The sequence below is a fragment of the Typopeltis vanoorti genome, chromosome 24, assembly GCF_054136105.1.
Source record: "Typopeltis vanoorti isolate ZY-2024b chromosome 24, IOZ_Tvanoo_1.0, whole genome shotgun sequence".
NCBI lineage: Eukaryota > Metazoa > Arthropoda > Arachnida > Uropygi > Thelyphonidae > Typopeltis > Typopeltis vanoorti.
Genome location: NC_143572.1, coordinates 27,147,769 through 27,167,579, shown reverse-complemented (window position 1 = coordinate 27,167,579; position 19,811 = coordinate 27,147,769). Strand labels below are relative to the sequence as shown.

At 35.5% G+C, this 19,811-nt stretch overlaps 1 protein-coding gene across 2 annotated transcripts in view; it reads left to right on the top strand.

Annotated features, from left to right (window-relative positions):
- Nucleotides 1–19,811, top strand: part of LOC150093045 (uncharacterized) — a 236,600-nt gene that overhangs the window by 84,344 nt on the left and 132,445 nt on the right. For both annotated transcript variants that reach the window (XM_090413689.1, XM_090413688.1), the window contains one exon: nt 15,591–15,879. In XM_090413689.1, the coding sequence (XP_090269815.1) occupies nt 15,591–15,879 (289 nt within the window). The remainder of the gene's footprint in view (nt 1–15,590; nt 15,880–19,811) is intronic.

Below are 19,811 nucleotides of genomic sequence, written 5' to 3'. Positions count from 1 at the left end.
CACCACAGTTTTCGTTATTTAAAAAAGGTATACTTTCAGTAAGTACTTTTTCTCCAGCAAGTAAATGGATTCTCACCAAACAATGAAAATAACCAATAATATCGTTCTGAGCCAAGAATGCAACATGGCACAACATAACTTGCAAGCAGATGCCTTAATCCATAATGTAGATACACAGCTGTTGATCCAAGTGTCTGGCAATAATCTGTTCTAAAATGTATTTGTCTAAAATCAACTAAATAGATTAAAAAATCTTTACTATATTATATTTTTATGATCATAGTCAACCCTCCCCTCATGTTTTGTATTCTGCAATTTACTCTAAATCAAGATCAGGATACCAGATGATCCCCCATCAACCTGCTGATGCACTCTCCCGCTTCCCTCCAGATATACTGCAGATGAGAGCTCTTCTTGGTAACTCAGATCACAATGTCATATGTCTCCTTTCCATGAAACAACCTTTATCTAATAATTCTTAGTCTTGTATCCTTTTGGCACTGCAAGGGTGCCAAATGGTATGACTTCTACAGCAACTTTTCTTCTGATGCAAATACCTGCTTAGACTGAATAACAGAAATCATCCTCACAGGAATGAAGACCTTCATCCCACATTCCACCCAAAATTTCTGACCATCTCCGAGCCTTGGTTCTCAAACAAGTGCGCCAGTGCAGTAAAAAAAAAAAAATAGTGAGTGGCTGAAGACTAAAACTTGAGTTGCATGCTTACCAATGCCACAGCCTGCAGCAACTTCCGCTACTCTTACATTCAAATATATTATACTAAAGGCAAGGCTGGCCGAGTTACTGGTATTGCTGTTCTTTTCCAGTTCCTGCATTTGCTGAATAAGGCAGAGCCCCTCCCCCATCAAGAACTGCTCACTCCATGATCTTCTGTCAGAACGAAATCAGAAGAATCCTTAATAACTTGGACACAAACAAGGCATCCAGTCTTGATATTATTTCACCTATTGTGTTAAAAACTATTTGTACTTTAAAACTAACATCAATTTTATATTGCATCTTCAACTGGCACTACTCTACAGCACGGAAACAAGTCTGTATCCACCCCATAACAAAGAAAGCTTTCAAAATTGTGGAGAAGGTTAGCCAACTTCTGACTACCTTCAGAGCCACCCAATTAGTGAACAGCAATATGAATTCCACCCCACAACTGATCTTATAGTCTTCACCACCCATCTCTGGACTCAAGCCATGGAATTTTTATTTTATTTTTTTGGAAAAACATGCGGTTACTGTTGGCAGCAGTTTTGGGTTTGACATGAGTTCTAATCAACAAACTACCGTCCTGTGGTCTGCCTTCCACTATCTGTAACTTGATCATCAGCTTTCTCACCAGTTGCCAACTATAAGTCATGGCACATGACTTCCTCTCCTCAGATTTCCCCAGCTGTGAAGGAGTACTCTAGGGTTCTCTCTCTTCCTCCTGCATATAAATGACCTGCTATCACTGACTTCAAATCCTATCCATAGCTTTGCTGATGACAATACAGCTCCATTCCTCCTCTTCATATAATAAACCTTGTTGTACCCGAGTATTAGAAACCTCATGATCTATCATAACCGATATCCTAAACTCTGATCTCTTTACTTATATTTCAGTGGGATGAGGACAGCCTTGTAACTTCAATGCCACCAAAATCCAGTCCAGTCTAATCTATCACAAGTAAGAACTCGCATCCCTTCCTAAGCTTGAATTTAACCATTGGCAGTCAACTCAGCTGAGAAAAGAGGAAGTTGTTCTTGCTAGGCTCCACATAAATCTATCATCTTACACATTCTTATTTACTGAAGGCTGATGACTTACAAGAACATAACAAATGGTGAGACATTTGCAATGTTCACATTGCAAATGTCTCACCATTTGTTATGTTCTGGTGAAGTTTTAGCACTTCACTCAATAAAGGAATGAATATTTTTACTATAATGGCTGAGCCATATACACTCAGGCTGATGTTATTAGACTTGCATAAATTGCGCAAAGTGTTTAACTTTTCAAAAGGAATTCATATTTATGAATTTAGGGAAACAAAACAAGCGTTGAAATGATAAAGAGCCAAGAGGCTATTTTTTTGGCGACGTAAATTAAGTTAAGGGGATAATAAATCCCTCATTATTTCTAAGCTGAATAAGAAACTCGAAGATCGAAATCTAAGAGTTTCATACTGAAGAACTTCTGGTGAATCCAAGCATAAGTCAACACCTGGCAGTACAACACTAGGGTAACTCGAAGCAAAAGTGGAGCAAGTTTCGATCACTGTCCTTAATATGACCTTCCTTCATAATGTAAAACAGTAATATATCTCGTAGGAGCTACATTTTACATTATGAGAAAATATTAAGCACAGTGATTGAAACTTGCTCCACCTTTGCTGCGAGTTGCCCTAGTGTTGTACTACCAGGTGTTGACTTACTCTTGGGCTCGCTGGAAATTCTTCAGCATGAAACTCTTAGATTTCGATCTTCGAGTTTCTTATTCAGCTTAGAAATAATTTGGGATTTATTATCCCCTTAACTTAAGTGTTGAAGTGATTATTTTACTTATTATTAATAAAATAACAATTGAAGTTTCGACTCCTGTATTGAGGTCATCATCAGAAAGATACATGTGTATATGAAAACAAACTACATGTACTTACACTCTACAAAGATAAATTGAATCTATGCTGTTAATTGATCTTTTACTTGGCCTGACCTTTAGTGGTAAAAAAAGTGGGGAAAAACTACAATAAACCCTGTTAAAGTCCTCCCGTACTAAGATTTCTTCTGGACTTGTACAGTTCAGGTTGCTATTGAATGTTTAAAAAAAAAAAAAAACTTCACCAAGTCTTCTTGTATTGAGATTTTTCTTTGGCTTGTTCTGGTTGCTATAATGGCTGCAAATGGGTCCTCCACATTCTTGGAATGGTTAGACCATCATTTTTGTTCAGGTTAGGATTGTGTTTGAGCATTTCACGTGCTTCTTTAAATTTCATCTCGAAGCAGGTTTTGGTGCAGTTTAGGGAATTGGTACCTTTCCAATCAATTCTGTGGTATGTCTGGAGTGTGTGGTCTGAAAGGCCGATTTTACCAAAATGGAGGTTTTAATGTGTCGTTTGTGTTCATTCTTCCTAATTGGGATGGTTCACCCTGTTTCCTCTATGTATGATAGGTTACATGTGCATTGTATTTTGTAAAATCCTGAGTGGGCTAGGTGTGGAAGAGAATCTTTGGAAGAACTGAGCAGGTGTCTATTTTTCCAAAATTCCTCTAACATATACACATGTATCTTTCTGATGATGACCTCAATACAGGGGTCGATTTATTAATAATTTATTAACATCATTTATTAATAATGAGTAAAATAATCATTTCAATACGTGTGTTTTGTGTCCCTAAATTTGCAAATATGAATGCTGATTATTGTGTAACCTTAAAAGAAAGAGTCATCATAATTCATGGAGATTTTACCCACAAGCAGTGCAGCCGCTATGATAAGCTAAAGATATGTGTTTCCTTGTTAATTAATCAACTAGCCTTTCTGAAACGATGTGGAGACAGCAACTTAACACTCAACTTAAACTAAAAAAAGAAGTTTACATCAGCTCCGTATTTATGCCTGGTTGGAAAAAGCATTGTTAAGGGAACAGATCCACAAGGCACAAAAAAACTTAGCATCTAACCAAGCCAAAGTTTTACAACTAAAATTAGAGCTATCCAGCTATGTTAATCCTGAGATTTGGGATATTTTAGACAAGATTACAGACAACTGGGCCAAGCACCTATTACTTAAAAACAAGGAAAAATTAATAATGAAGTTCCAAGCACTAAAACAACAAGAAAGCACAAGGCAGTCAGGACGCCATAACCAAAGAAGCAGCTAATCGCTCACAAATGAGGTTATGAGCAATCAAACTACAACCTCACCCAAGGTGAACTGTTGCTGCTGGAAAAAGCCTAAACTACGCCATTGCACCGAGGTCACTTAACAAACTAGATATCGTTTATCTTATCGAGAGAGGTCTAAGATCCCCCACCTGCCAATCTAGTTGACAAAATGCGTATGGAAGCATCTTGCATACTGAACTCGAACAAAAAATTAAGCAGCAACCTAAACACAATGGAAAAACTGGCTTTAAATTCCTAAAAAAAAAAAACAAGAAAATTATAATCACAAAAGCAGATAAAGGGAATGCTACTGTTGTTTTAGATTGGAAAACCTACATAGAAAATGTGAACCATTTGGTATCGAACCACAACACCTACCAAATGGTAAATTACAACCCCACGAAATACATCAAAAAGAAAAAAACTGAATTAATTAAATCCGTTAACACATGGCCAGAAGAAACAACCAAAAAATTAATACCTCTGCCAAAAAAACACACCACTACGTCCGATTGTTGAAGGAATCGACAGCCTGAATTACCACTTAGCTAAAAAATTTGCAGCCACACTCAAGGAATTGGTAGATCATTCCCCTTCTTACATAAAAAAAATACACAATATTTCATAAACAAAATTAAAAACATTACACTCACCGACCAAGATTTATTAATCAGCTTTGACATAACTGCCCTTTGCACCAATGTCCTGATCAATGATACTATTATGCTCCTACAGAACATATTTCCACACGATATCATGGCCCTCTTTGTCCATGTACTTCACGCCAGATATTTTGTGTGGCAAAACAATTTTTACCTTCAAAAAGAAGGTACAGCCATGGGCTCTTCCCCCCCCCCCCCCCCCATAACTAACTTTTATATGGAAGACTCAGCAATGAGCTCTAGAGTCAGCGTGCCTAAAGCCCAAAATTTGGCTCAGATATGGCAATGAATTTTCGCCATTTGGCCCCATGGCCACAGAGCACTAAATATATTCCTTAGCCACCTGAACAAACAACACAAACGTATCCAATTCACTATTGAAATTGAAAAAACAACTCTCTTCCTTTCCTAGACACTTGTCACACGTCTTCCCTCAGGCTATCTCTCCTTCTCAGTCTACCGCAAACCTACACACACAGGCCATTACATACACAAAAAGTCTTACCACCACCCAACACAAAAACTAGGTGTCATAAGCACCTTTAAACACAGAGCTCAACTATTTATTCAAATGAGCAAGCTCTAAACCAGGAATATGCGATCATCAATCATACATTTATAAAAAATGGATACAGTAAAAAAAAAAAAACAGTAGATAATTATAAATTGGTGTTTTTACTAGCTTCCTGTCAGCAGTTTTCTTCCAATTTATTCTGTTATTTTTCAGGTCTCTAGTATTATCAGATTAGCTATTGACTGCATCAATTCACTGAGTTATTGGTTTTCTGCTGGACTTCTTTTTTTCAATCCTAACATCGGACAATCTTATTTTGCTAACCATTCCTTGCACATTCTTGAATGCTAATGATATAGTTTTTTTGTGTTTACATTATCTAGTTTGTAAATCTTTTTTTATAACATCTTTAATATCATAACAATGTGAGCCTATTGACTCATTAATTTAGTAGATTTCATTAAAAAAAATTTTTTTTACAATATTCTCTGTATGTAAGGTAAATTATACTTGGCAAGAAATTTTATATTTTGTTTTGTTATTTGATATATTCATTTTTAACATTTAACATAGTGTTCCAACCAATTTTAACTCCTGATCCATGAGTTAAAATTGGTTTGAACACTATCTTATATATTGCTAATTTATTGTTTAATCTCATTTCAAACATTAGTATGGAAAACTGACCACAGGGAAACTTGGAGCAATAAGAGAATACTGCTGGAATCGAGATAAAGAAGAACTGCTGGGACACAGCAACAAGGATCCTTGGTTACTCCGAAAAGAGTAACAGTGTATGAATGACTGGAGACATTCTGGAACTAGTAGGGGAGGGGGAGAGAGAGATGAAAAGCAAGCTTTCAACACAAAACCACTCCTGAAAACAACATATCTTATAATCTACTCAAGAAACAAGTAGTGAGAAAATGTAGAGAAAAAAAGACCCAGTGGCTGAATGAAAAAGCAGAAGAATCCAAAGATGCATTTGAGGGGAAAAAAAAAGACCCCAAAACTTGGTACAAAACAATCAAATTATAGTTCGCCCACCATTTGTAGGTCTATGCTTGGCATCTTGCCAAGAATAGTCGATTCATGCTGAAGGGGGAGAAAGAAATGAGGGACGTACGAATTGGTCGCGAACACGCGAAATCATGTGCTTTATAGGTAAAATTTTCCAACTGTTATACAAGCAACATAGTTAACTACAATAATCATAAAAGAGAAGTTAATTTTTCCGACCTGTAATAATAAACAACTCATCCCACAATATGGACTGATTACCCTATTATCGGAATGGATTCTCCTTTTTCTGACATACGCAGAAGTGTCGAAGGATCTCTAATCGGTGGGCAAACAATACAAAGAGCTACTCCTCTTACTTCATCACTATGCTCTGTGGTGACAAGGAGACAGGAAAGCCAACAGAAATAGAAACAATCTGGACAAAACACTATTTACAGTTACTCAAAAATAAGAGTATCCCCATCAGGCCCAACACACTGCACAAATAGATCAAACAGAATCCAAATAAAAAATTCTAGAAGAAATTATCATGGTGATAAAATTAGTGAAGAATGAAAAGGCACCTGGACTGGATGGTATTCCAAAAGAACTATGGGAGGGAGGAGGAATTATTTATACAACCTAATATTAGAAAAAGAGGAAATCTCTGACTGGAGAGTCAGTAAAATCATCCCAATACATAAAAAAAAGGAGATAAAAGAAAATGTGAATAGACCCATATCATTGCTGAGCCATGCTTACAAGATATTTATTAAAATCATTCAAAACAGAATTTAAAAAAAGAAGAAAGAATATGAAGATGCAAATGTAAGTTTCTGTGGTTTAGCAGTTCTGTGTGAAGTTTTTGGTATTGAGACCACATTATGATGTAAATAAAAGAGTTTAATAGAAATAAACGATTAAAACCTGACAAGTTTCGTAAGTTGTAAGACTTGCATCATTAGGTACTGGTACATAAGTTTTACACAACAGAAGCCTATTAACAATTAATTACAAATATTAGATGTTTTTGATAACTTCAACTATTAGATATAATTGATATACAAATGGTAAATTCATTACTGTATACATGTTGGAACGTTACTCATTGTTGCTATCACGTTCTGTGGTATCACATGCTATATCCTAGGCCCATGGCAGTTACATTCTTGATGAAAGCGGACCATACCTGATGTAAAATTAAGTCTTGATTTTTATTGCATTGTGCAGGGATCCTAAGTTTGTGCAAGGCTTCTTTAAATTTTCTTGTAAAACAGTTATGATTAATATATGACATTTTTGTTTATTGCCAAAGTACTTGATGGTTCTGTGGAATGTCAGCCTGATTTATGCTTCTTTTTTCGACGTCTTTTACGTGTTCAGGCATGTGGATCTCTCCTAACCTTCCTGTCTGGCCTACATAATAAATGCCACAAGAGGAATGAATCTCATGAATGCCTGTTTTTTTCATGGGTGATGTGGAGGTTTTGGTGGATGCAGGATTCTCGATATGTTTTTTTGTAAAGGTAAAAAAGTCACTTTTATGTTGTACTCATAGAGCAATGCAGCCACTTTGTCTGTGACATTCTTGATGTAAGGTAGCATGATTGCATTCTTGAAATCTTGTTTAAGTAAAGGAGTTGCAGGATATTATTATTATTATGTGACACCTCCAGGGAGTCCAAGGACTCATCATGGGAGGGCACGCTACTTTACTTCGCTAATACATCTCATCCTCTTCACCGCGAATTAATTCTCCAACTACGACACTACTACCATCAAAGCCATCTATTGCCCATCATTACAAACAACAGTATTTTTTGTTTGTAAATTGCATGTGCTCTGAAGGCCAATTTGTCTGTATGTGGGATGAAAAACCCTGCTATCACCGAATGAGATCGGCTAACTTATCCCCTTGTCACAATGAGAATAGAACTCAGGTCTTTTCCAATCAAAGGGTGCAATGTTCCACTATTTTTCCAATTGCGCTACAGCGGAATATGTATTAGGAATTTTTTTGATCGTCTTGGGGTTCATAACCATTAAGTGTGAGGTTCTGTTTCAGGTAGTACAGTTCTTCATTCTTTTTAACCGATGTTCTTGATATATTGCCCTGTCTTGTAAAGTTTTAATTAAACCTATCTTTTGTAATGGGTGGTTTTGTGAAGTGCCATTTAAAAATCTTCCTGTTGTGGTAGGTTTTCTGTATAAGGAAAAAATATTTGCAGCAAAAAGAACTGGCCATGGATTCCCCCCCCCCCCCCCTATTTCTCCAGCCTTAGCCAACCTGTTTATGGAAAAGTTTTGAAACTAATGCATTAAAAAACAAAAAAAAAATCAGAAGAAATCAAAAATTTGGTTACATTACATCGACAATATTTTTGTCATTTGGTCGGGAATGGTGGTTGAGTTGATTTGCTTTCAAAGATTATCTGAACAACTTGCATTCCAATATAAAATTCACTCTTGAACTAGAATAGCACAAAAAATTGCCATTCTTTGATATCCTTGTTGAAGTAAACAAACAGGAAAGAAGGTTATCCTTTTCCGTATATATTAGTTTAAGGTGGTCAGCAGTAAACAAGCTGAATAAAATATGGAGAAAAAATTAACCATAGCCTAAAGGCTAAACTCTTCAATTCAACGATCCTCCCATTGGTACTGTAAGGAGCAGAAAACTGGGTTACTGGCAAACAAAAAGAAGGCATTAAAAGGTTTTGAATCAAAATGCTTAAAAAAAAAATCAATGTTAAATATGGATTGAAAAAAAAAAAAAAGAGGCAATGATAGAGTAAGGGAAGAGTTGGTTAGACTGATGACATTGGAAATAGGCTATGCAAAAAACAATTACAGTGGTTTGGGCATATAGCCAGGATGCTCCAAGAAAGACTACCTTATGTCCTTCTTTATGGAAGGGTTGACTGAGGCAGAGGAAGACTGAGAAGAAGAAGATGGCCTGAAGCGTCGATCCATTTAGATTTGACCTCATTCCAGCAGGTGGCCAAAGCTCTGGCAATGAACAAAACCCATGGAATGTTCGACCGCTCCTGAACGAATGAGAATGATGATGATAAATCTCATTTCTTTTTTATTCCATAATAAATTTATTCATCTGCTCTCCCCACTACACCAGCTTTGTTCATTCTGTTATCTTTTTGAAATTTGTTACTTTGTTCACTAAAATTTAATTCTAAATCATGAAATATATTTCTTGTTCTATAGGTTTACCATTGAGAATATATTTGATATTTTTCATGGTCCTGTCTTTTTTTAAATTGTTGACATTCATACTGAACATGTTAAAGCAGTTAGGTAAGGGATCTAGAAGATTGTACTGGATTTATTATAAAGTACACAGCACTGAGTTTGGATATCAGGTTATTGCACCATTTATTAGCTTTTTCCTGGGCACCTTATGTGTTCAATTTGATAAAATTATGGATATTACTTCCGCGTTGAGAGTAATAATTTTATAATTTCTTCACATTAAGGTCACCATTTGGCACATATGCTGCTTGGAAAGAAGTCAATGGACACCATAGTGTGAGGAACAAACAACCATGGTGTCCACCTTAATAAGATATAGGACCTCCTTTTTCTGCAGTGACTGCAGCAACAATTCGACAAGACATACTTCCACAAGCATATGATAGTAAACAATGGGAATTTTGGTCTATTTTTCCTATATGCATGTAATGAGTTCCTGGACTGTTGTGGTGCAGACATCTCTTGACCTCACCCGATACTCCAGTTCATCCCACAGATGTTCAGTAGGGTTGAGATCAGGACTCTGTGGAAGCCATTCAAGTGTGGTGACATTCATGTACACAAACCATGCAGTTACAGCAGCAGCTTTATAATACAGTGCATTGTCTTGCTGAAAGAGACTGGTTGATTCTGTAGAAACGCTGCAAAGTAGAAAACATTGCATTGTCCAGAATGTTTCTTCTTAGAGTTCAATGTTTGTGGCACTACTGAGGTCCATGGCCAAAACAGGATCACACCGCCACCTTCAAATTTCATAGTTTATGGAGCTCCATAAAAATTTTCAAAGCTTCCATGACCCCCTGTAAACTCTCTTTGCACCACTGAAGATAATGCTGCATATCGGTATGGGTAATGTGGGGCTTGCATATTGCACTCCTGCCATGGAAACCCAAGTTGTGAACCTCAGTTCTGAACGTTTTTGTGCATATTTGTGTTCCAGTCGATGCCTGGAACTCCACATTCAACTTGTTGGTCAACGAATGATGTTTTTACATGTTATCCTTCATAGAACCCTATGGTCATGTTCGGAGAGTGTGATGGGTTATCCACTTCGGGTAGCACTTGCAATTGACTCTGTGCTTCCGTTTTAGTATGGTATTACTGATTGTTAATGCAGTTTTTTTGATCAATTTGCTGAACAGATAGGCCTTCAACATGGCATTCTGTCACAATGCCTCTTTCAGACTCCATCAGTTCCCTTCTCACAGCCATTTAACCTGGACACAGTTGCATTGACTAGGTAGCATCGTATTCCTCCAATTTATACCGGCTACAAACATATGACCTGTTACATGGCATGATACACCTTGCTCATGGAAGTTTCCACTGACTTCTTTCCAAGCGATTTACATTGCAATTCAAGCAGTATACAAAAGTATCACTCATTTGGTTAGCTGTTACCTTTCCCTGACTGCTAATGGAAATAAAACATATCATCAAAACTACAGTCTCCTCTTTTACATGAGCAGAGATAAAATGTTTATTGACCTTTAATGATACAGCAATGCTGGTAGCCTAATTAGTATTTAAGTAAGGGCTGATGTTTTCTATTAAAATTCTGAAGTACTACAGATCTAATTATTAATATCTGTTAAAACAAAAAATTATGTAGGTCAAATATGTGCCATCCATATTCTTGAGAATTTTTAGGCCATCACTGTTGAGATTATGGTGGTTGATTATGATTTCACACACTTCTTTAAATTTGCATCCATACCAAGTTTTGGTGGGATGTAAGGAATGGTCCCTTTCCACTCATATCTGTATAGAGTATTTAGGATATTATCAGAAAGGCAGATTTGCCATAGTTTTCAAATTTAATGTCGTTTGTGTTTGTTTTTCCAGATTGGAATCATATGTTTAGTTTTGCAAGTTGTAGGTGCATTGAATATAGGACATTCTGGATGGACCAGGGGAGTAAGGGGATCCTTGGAGGAGTTGAATAAGTTCTTTAATTTTGCAGGAGGTTTAAAGATAGCATTAAGGTTGCATTTGTGCAGTATTTCTGTTTATTTTTTCTGATAACTCTTTAACAGATTCATACCAGTCAATGTTTTATACGTGTTTCTGATTTCTGACTGGAACTTTACCATATGTACATTCGTTCCATGTCAGGTGGATGTGCTTTCGCAAAGTTAATACTCATGTTGGAATTTTTGTGGTAGAATTGTATTTGTGAAATTAGAATTTGTGAGATTTGTGAAATTCGAGAAACAACGAAAAGTACTGTATCATGCTCTTCATCATTCCTAGGATATGCAGATGATATTGATATTATAGGAGAAAGTGCAGATGATATAACTGAAACTTTTATAAACCTTAAAGCCTCTTCCAAAAAAAAAGGTCTTAATATTAACCAAAATAAAACAGAATATTTAAAAGTATCTAGACATAATGATCTCAATAGGTCATCAATTATTCGATTTGCTGACATGATATCGAAAAACTCAATACAATTGAAATATCTATATGGGGAACTAAAGTAATAACTAAAGATAATAAGATCCAAACAGAAATAAAGATGAGAATCCAAGCAGATAATAAATCATATTTCTCACTTCAGCACCTTCTCTCATCTAAAAATCTGTCATATGAATCTAAAATAAATACCTATAGAATGCTAATTAGACCAGTCATATTATCAATGAGTTCTATAGTCGATTTTCTTGAGTATCCGAGACAAACCCCCCCCCCCCCTATATTTTCAATTACAACACTTCAAAAACAAAATCTTAACAAAAATATTTGGTCCAGTTAAAGATCCTGTGACAGATGAATGGAGAAGACGAACAAATAAAGAACTCTATGAACTTTATAAGAAGCCACTAATAGTAAATGAAATCATAGCTAGTTGCATGAGATGGTTAGGTCACCTGAAAAGAATGGAACATAACAGGCTAGTGAGGAGAACCTTTTTACATCACCTAAATGGAAGACCCTGCAGAAGATGGATGGATAACATCGAAATGGACATGAAAGAGCTGAAGCTGTGAAACTGGAAGGAGTTGGCTAAGGATAGGACAAAATGGATAACTGTAGCGCTTGCAGCTAAGAACCTTAAGAGTTTGTGAAGCTTAAGAAGCATTTGTGAACTGTCTTAATGGTGTAGAAAATCTCAAATGCAGTTTGAATTGATTTTGTGATATATATGTGCATATACATCTTTATATCTCTTAGAAAATCTGCTTTACCTAAACTATTTGTTTTTTACACCCAATGATTGCATTATAAACGTGCATTACCACTTATTTTTTGCAACTAAGAATTTGAAAGATGATGACAAATGTATTTAGTTAGATACCAAATACATTTGTCCTAACATGAAGTTGCTGTGTTTAGGACTACAATAAAACTTTTGCTTGCTTATATGCAGCATAGTGTCTATGGGAGGGAATGTATTTTTCATTATGTAGGATCATTTTCATTCCATTTGTCTGTAATTACACTAATTGTTGCTAAATATAGTACATACATAAAGGTTTACTACTGTACTGTATTTAGCGAGACAATAAAATGTCTGCATAAATGACTAAATTATTTATGTATGTATTACTCTAAAAATGTTTATATTTTGCAATCAAATTCCTTCCCTCTGTTGGTGATCGATCAGCAAGTATTTTTTTTTAATTATGTCCATCATAAATGCAAACATGCATGTCTAGAGTTTATAGGATTACATGTAATTTGCTCCACCCCAGGACACACACACACATAATATCACAAGTGTAAATTTTTACTAATTCCTTTACATCCATAGCACTAAGGCCTCCTGAGGAAAGCCATGCTCAGTTCAAGTTTAGTTGCTGACTAGAGGAACTTTCTGAAACCTTTTTTCCATCTGGTTCCTGGGTTAGGCGATCTTTGGCACAAGCAAGTAGGATTTTTTTCTTCTGAAAATATGGGGGGGGGGTTTGTCCCAGATGCTCAAGAAAATTGACTATAGAACTCATTATTTCAGGCTATAAATATACTGCATTATGATTAGGTACTAGAAGATTGTGGCACTGTCTGTTGTCTCTTCATGCTGTTTATAATTATTGATAGTCTTGGGCCAGCTATCTTTGATTGACTACTGGTGGAGATTGAACTGTCCCTTCAATCTCCATAAACTTAGGGTTAAATGGCCTCGCCTTCTCCTTATATGGGAATAAAAGGCATTAGTGGACTTATACTATTATTATTATTTATTTATTTTTGGCAGTAATGAAAGTATTTATATTCCCCTTGTTCTCTTATGTCCTTATATTTGCATTCTCACATGGCTCATTAATAGCATTTTCCTTATTCATTGTATTCTGTTAAATCTTGAAACAAGTGTATTCATTCTCCCCCCCCCCCATTCATTTGGTTACTATTGAATCCTTCATCTGGCAGGAGAAAATATATCATGATGACAGTTTATTTCGCCATGACATCATGGGTGCATTAATGTATTGAAAATTTTGTTGATAGTATTTTTGCTATAGTGATTTTTTAGGAAAGCACTAATCTTGTAATTCAAACTTGAAAATTTTACTCACTGGACTTGTGTGTGTGTTTGTTAATGAGACCTAGTTTTTGTTTTGAATGGTGGTGTTAAGAGTTTAGACATGTATTGGCCAATGCATGTAAGTTTACAATACGTCAAGGCTAGACTGTCCAAGGAAGGATGTGACCAGTGCATCTTGAAAAGGAAGTGTAAAATGAATGCTAATCACTGTATGACATTCAAAGAAAGATACTTTTTTTGTATTTTCCATATCTATGAAACTTATACACATCTTTATACTCTTATAATTTCTCAACTAATTGTCCATCATCATCAAATTCCTGTCATGTACCCTCAAGGGGTGTACAGGATATGATAGTACTACATGAAAAATTTACATCATTACTAACTTCCTATCTACAATTTTCCTCCAGATTGTTGAAAAATAAAAATATGGTCCTCACAACTCATTTGGCCTGAATTCTACTTATTTCCCAAATTTCTCTTCCACAGTTTTTCTTAGCTTCAAGTTACACTTGCATAAATTTTACATCCTGAAACACTCATTTTAGAGATTTCTCTGTAACTCTAATTCTCAGAAATATATAACTACTGTAAAACTTTTATACTTCTTTGGGGTTTTTTTTCTGGTGGCTTTTTCTACTTAAAGTGCTGATATTACTCCTGAGTATCTTTATCACTGTCAGTCATCTGTCAATGCTTATCTCTTTTATTTTTTTGATACTGATGGGTCTCTCTCTCTCTGTGGAATTGGTGGTTATTCCCCATACATTCTTATGCCTTGAATCATTCTGTGAATATTTCTAAGAATAAATGCAATCATTAAGATTTTCTGATACTTTTCACTCCAGTGAAGTTTACACGTTGTAATGCTGGAATATGGCATGAATAAGGACTCATCTATAACCAGTTCGGTGTCCCATTTGTTTTCCATAAATTTCTTTCTTCCCTCATAGCAAAAACCACTCACCATTCCTGTCTTATATCTGGAATTCATTTCCTACCCTGCAGTTTGATTCTTCATTAAGAACCAGTTTCTTTTATTTCCTTTTATCGGTATAATGTATTGTTTATAAAGATTAATACAAATCATGTACTGCCTCTTTACTTCTCATGTTCCTTCATTGATGCTATAGGCATAAACAAGTTTAGGGCACATTTACTAGTATGTTGTTGACAATTTGCCCTCATACTTTAATCTTTCTACCCTACCAGAAATCTTTTCTTAATGTTTAGTTTTTAAATATTATCTAAAAACATTCTTTCAAAATGAATGCCAGGTTAACATTTTAAAAAAATAAAAGAGTTGCAAAGTAGCCATATGCAGAGTTTTGAGTTATTTGAGTACCTGCCAGTTGGAATTTGTTCTTCATACTCTAGATAGGTCCAAGAAATTTATATATAAAAAAAAAAGAATTTTTTTAAAAATTTCTCTTTATATAATGCATGCTGAAAATTTTCATCATTATACAGATCTTGAATCAAAAGCCCTAATAGTATTTCTAGTTACCTAGCTATAACACTTAAGTAGTTTCACTGTTCATACACTCTTTATTTATACCTTTTGGGGCACTGTATATGCACCAAGAAAAGATGGTGATAATTTTTTATTTTCAGTTATATGTGTGCTTCATTAATACTCGCCAAAGAATATTGGGTCAAAGATTGAATTTTGTATATTTTATTTTCTGTTATATGTGTGCTTCATTAATACTCGCCAAAGAATATTGGGTCAAAGATTGATTTTTGTATATTTTAATCTATTCAGAGGCCTTCTGGTGCAGATAGCGAGCGTGGTGGTCATACTAGTCGTAGAGATGAACATCGGTTTGGATTTAATCGCCGTGATAAAGAGAATAGTCTTTTGAGTGGTCAGCAGCAGCAGGAACAGCAGCAAACTCAACAGCAGCAGCAGCAGCAGCAACAACAACAACAACAACAACAACAGCAGCAGCAGCAGCAGCAACAACAACAACAACAACAGCAACAACAACAGCAGCAGCAGCAGCAGCAACAACAACAACAGCAGTATCCAGATTCTAAGAAAGAGAGAGATGGTAAGTTTTTAAGACAGGAATAAATAAAAGGACTGACATTAGTTTTGTCAAATTATTCTTAAATTTATTGATAGTAGGAATTCTTAGTAATGAAAGAAGAGTAGTTTAAAGTTTTTGATTTGGTATAAATAGAAATGCTTTAGATGGGGGGAACGATAGATATACAAAAGGGAATCCCCCCTCTCTCTCTCACACACACACACACACACTTAGATTAAAATCATTTTTGCTCCGTATATAAACTGCCCTCATCTGTATATCAGGTTGATGTTCATTAAAGGAGAATGAAAACATGAAAGTCGCCATAGACACACTCATTAAATAAAGTAGTCAGTTTAGTTGAATTATTTTCAACCGTTCTAAAGCAAGCAGAAAAAAATCATTCTATTAGTTTAAAAACTACAGACTCTTCACTCTGTAAAATGTGAATGATTTACAGTAGAAGTGCCTATAAAAGTCCATTTTCATGCAAATAAACTGATTTCATTAAATAAATGCATGTTGAAAACGATTTCTTAGCCATCTGGACATGTTCCAGAATTGACACCCGTCCTGTATTGTCTATATAAACTAACATATTCTACTGGCATCTACCTAACATCATGGAAGCAAGCCTACATCCAGTCTGTACCCAAAAAGGGAGACAAAAGTCAGCCAGCTAACCATTGACCCATTGCTCTCACCTCAGTGCTTTCAAAATTGATGGAGGAGGTTATCAACAACCAGCTGCTTCATTACCTGAACACTCAACAGTTTATTGGTGATTACCAATATGGATTCAGCCATTCTCGTTCTACAGCTGACCTCCTAGCTAATCTTGCCCACCTTTGGACACAGATCATGGAAAGATTTTTAGAAACCCATGTTATCACTCTTGATATTTCAGAGGCATTTGATCGTGTCTGGCACTGAGGTCTTCTGAACAAGCTGCCATCTTATGGCCTCCCTCCTGTGTTCTGTGATTGGATCGCCAGCTTCTCCATTGTTTGCTGTATTGTATGCCCAGTATTATTTATTTATTTGTACTTTTTTTATCTCCATGAAATGAAAAACTGGAAATTGGATCTGTTGCTTCCTAGCAGGAATAGATTATTTTCCTATATTATACTCCGTTTTGCACGTTTTAAAATTTATTTTATTTTTATTTTTTTATGGTTCAGCAGATAAATATTTTCAGCAAATAGTTTTATATTTGATGTCATTTGTCAAAAATGAATTAAAATGGATTTTGGACATGGCAAAGCAAAGTAAAATAGAATATTCCAAGTCAAATGTATAACAGTAAAACTCATGATGTGATATTGTGTAGGGTTTACAGACTTGGTTTGAAATTACCATTTAGAGCTAATAAAAATTAAACAAAAAATCAATTATCATGTATAGTTTACAAAAAATAGCAATTAATGTGAAGTGTTTTATCAAAAATCACTTCCTAAAATTGGAAAAGTTTGAGTCAGTCATTTCTACTTAAATTTGGGTCATTATTGCAGAGCAGTGCTTTATAATTCCTTTTGAATGGTCATTAGATGGAGGGAGGACTCTTTTGTTCCATTAAACTCACTGGCTAGAAAAGAAAGCATGCTGAGGCAAAACCTGTCTTTCAGACAATATACCTAATGCAGTCTTGATGTTCTAAATAAACAACTGCTGTTTGCTCAATATGTGATTAGGCATGTGAGAAAGGTACCCTTTAAATTCCAGCATGGAAAAATAGATCTAATTTGTCTTTAGAAAAATGTTAGAAGTAAGCTAACTTGTGAACTGGATAAAAGTCACTTGTAAACATTCAGAGTGCAGGAGTTTAGCTGTCTTCTTTGATGCACCATAGGCTACTTCATGAAGAGATCAAGAATAATAATTATGGTTCATTATTTTTTGTATAACATTATTACTCTATGTGAATGTTCTGATCACTAATCTTCTGCAATATATTGTGGTGTGATGACACACAAATAGCATCTGGTATATGTTGGTTGTCCATAAATGTTTATGAATGTGGCTCTTTTATATCTAAAATTAATCAAGCATGTGTATTTTATACATGACAACCAGAAAGCAGTTTATTAAGCAGTTTCTGAGCAATAAATACAAAATGTTATATTCAGGCAATAACAATCAAGGAAAAGAAGGAGTAGCCATAGTATTCAACACAAAATACGAAGCTAATCTTCTTGAATGGCAGTCAGTCTCAAGTAGAGTGATGTGGGCAAATATGAGAATGGGGAACTGGACAATGAGACTTATTTGTGCCTATGGTCCCACAGAAGGTTCTACTAAGGTAGAAGTGGAGGAATTTTTTGAGGCTTTAGAAAAAGCAACTGACACAATGAAAAAGGAAAAGTTGGTCCTTGTTGGGGATCTAAATAGTAGAGTAGGAAATGATTGTGAGACATACAAAAATATTTTGGGAAAATTTGGAGAAAAGAGCAAAGCTAATAATAATGGCAAATATCTGTTGGATTTCTGCTCAGGACATGGACTGGTTATTACTAACACCATGTTCCAACATAAAAATGTGCACAAATTCACATGGAGAGAAGAGGCTAGGAATAAGAAAAGTCTCATTGACTATGTTATTGTTGATAGTGATGTTTTCTCCCTGGTGCAGGACACCAGAGTGTACAGAGGATTTGAAATTGGAAGTGATCACTATTTAGTCTTGAGCAGGATAAAATTGAATTTCATATTGAAAAGAATAACATGTAAGAAAGTTTTAAAGCAAATAAAAGTTGAGCAGCTCTCAGATGTGAACTGTAGACTAAAATACAGAAATATTATTGAAAAGAAAATGAAAGAGTTTGAGAACAGGAATCAAACCTTGGAGATTCAGTGGCAAACTCTGAAGGAAACATTGATTGATTCTGCCAGAGAGGCATGTGGTGAGGTTGTGTGCAAAGATAAAAAAATCAGAACTCCCTGGTGGACACAGGAAGTTAAAGAGGCAGTGAAGGAAAAGAAGAAAGCATATCAAAAGTTCCTGGCAAATAAGTCAGCTTTTACTCTTACAGAATACAGAGACAAATGTAAGAAAGCTAAACAGTGTGTAAAACTAGCTAAACAAAAGTCATGGGAGGACTTTGGCAAGAATATAGAAAATAAATATCAAGAAGGTGGCAAAATATTCTGGAGGTTGTTGAAGAAGCTTAGGAATGGAGGAAAGAGTGCTGTAAAAGGAATTAGAGATGATAAAGGTGAAATGAAAACAAGAGAAAAAGATATTCTTGAAGTATGGAGTAATTACTTTGAAAAACTGCTAAATGAAACAAGCAGTGATGACAGCACAGTGATAAAAAACACCGACCAGGCATGCAGTCAGGAATACATATCCATACTTGAAGTAGAAAAAGCCATCAAAGGCTTGAAATGTGGAAAGGCAGCAGGAGTAGATGATATTCGACCAGAAATGCTGAAGTATGGTGGTATAAGAGTCTTACAGTGGCTGCACTGCATAGTTCAGAAAGCCTGGACAGAGGGACGAATTCCCGATGATTGGAGTAGAGCTCTCATAGTACCCATATATAAAAAGGGAAATAAAACTGCATGTGAGAATTACAGAGGTATTTCCCTACTGAGTGTTCCTGGCAAGATCTATGCAAGTATACTTGAGAAACGGTTGAGAAGAATTGTGGAAGAAAAGCTTGGTGAAGAACAAGCGGGATTCAGGCCAAATAGAGGCTGTCAGGATCAGATCTTCACTTTACGACAAATAGTCGAGAAAGCATGGGAATATAACAAAGATCTGTATTTAAGTTTTGTCGATTTTGAAAAGGCATATGACAAGGTGCCAAGAGAGAAGCTATTCAATACGCTGCAGTTATGTGGTGTCAATGGGGCATTATATCAAGCAATACTTAGTCTTTATTTGAGTTGTGAGTCAGCAGTTAGAATTGAAGGAAGTACAGGAAGATGGTTTAATGTTAAATCTGGTGTGA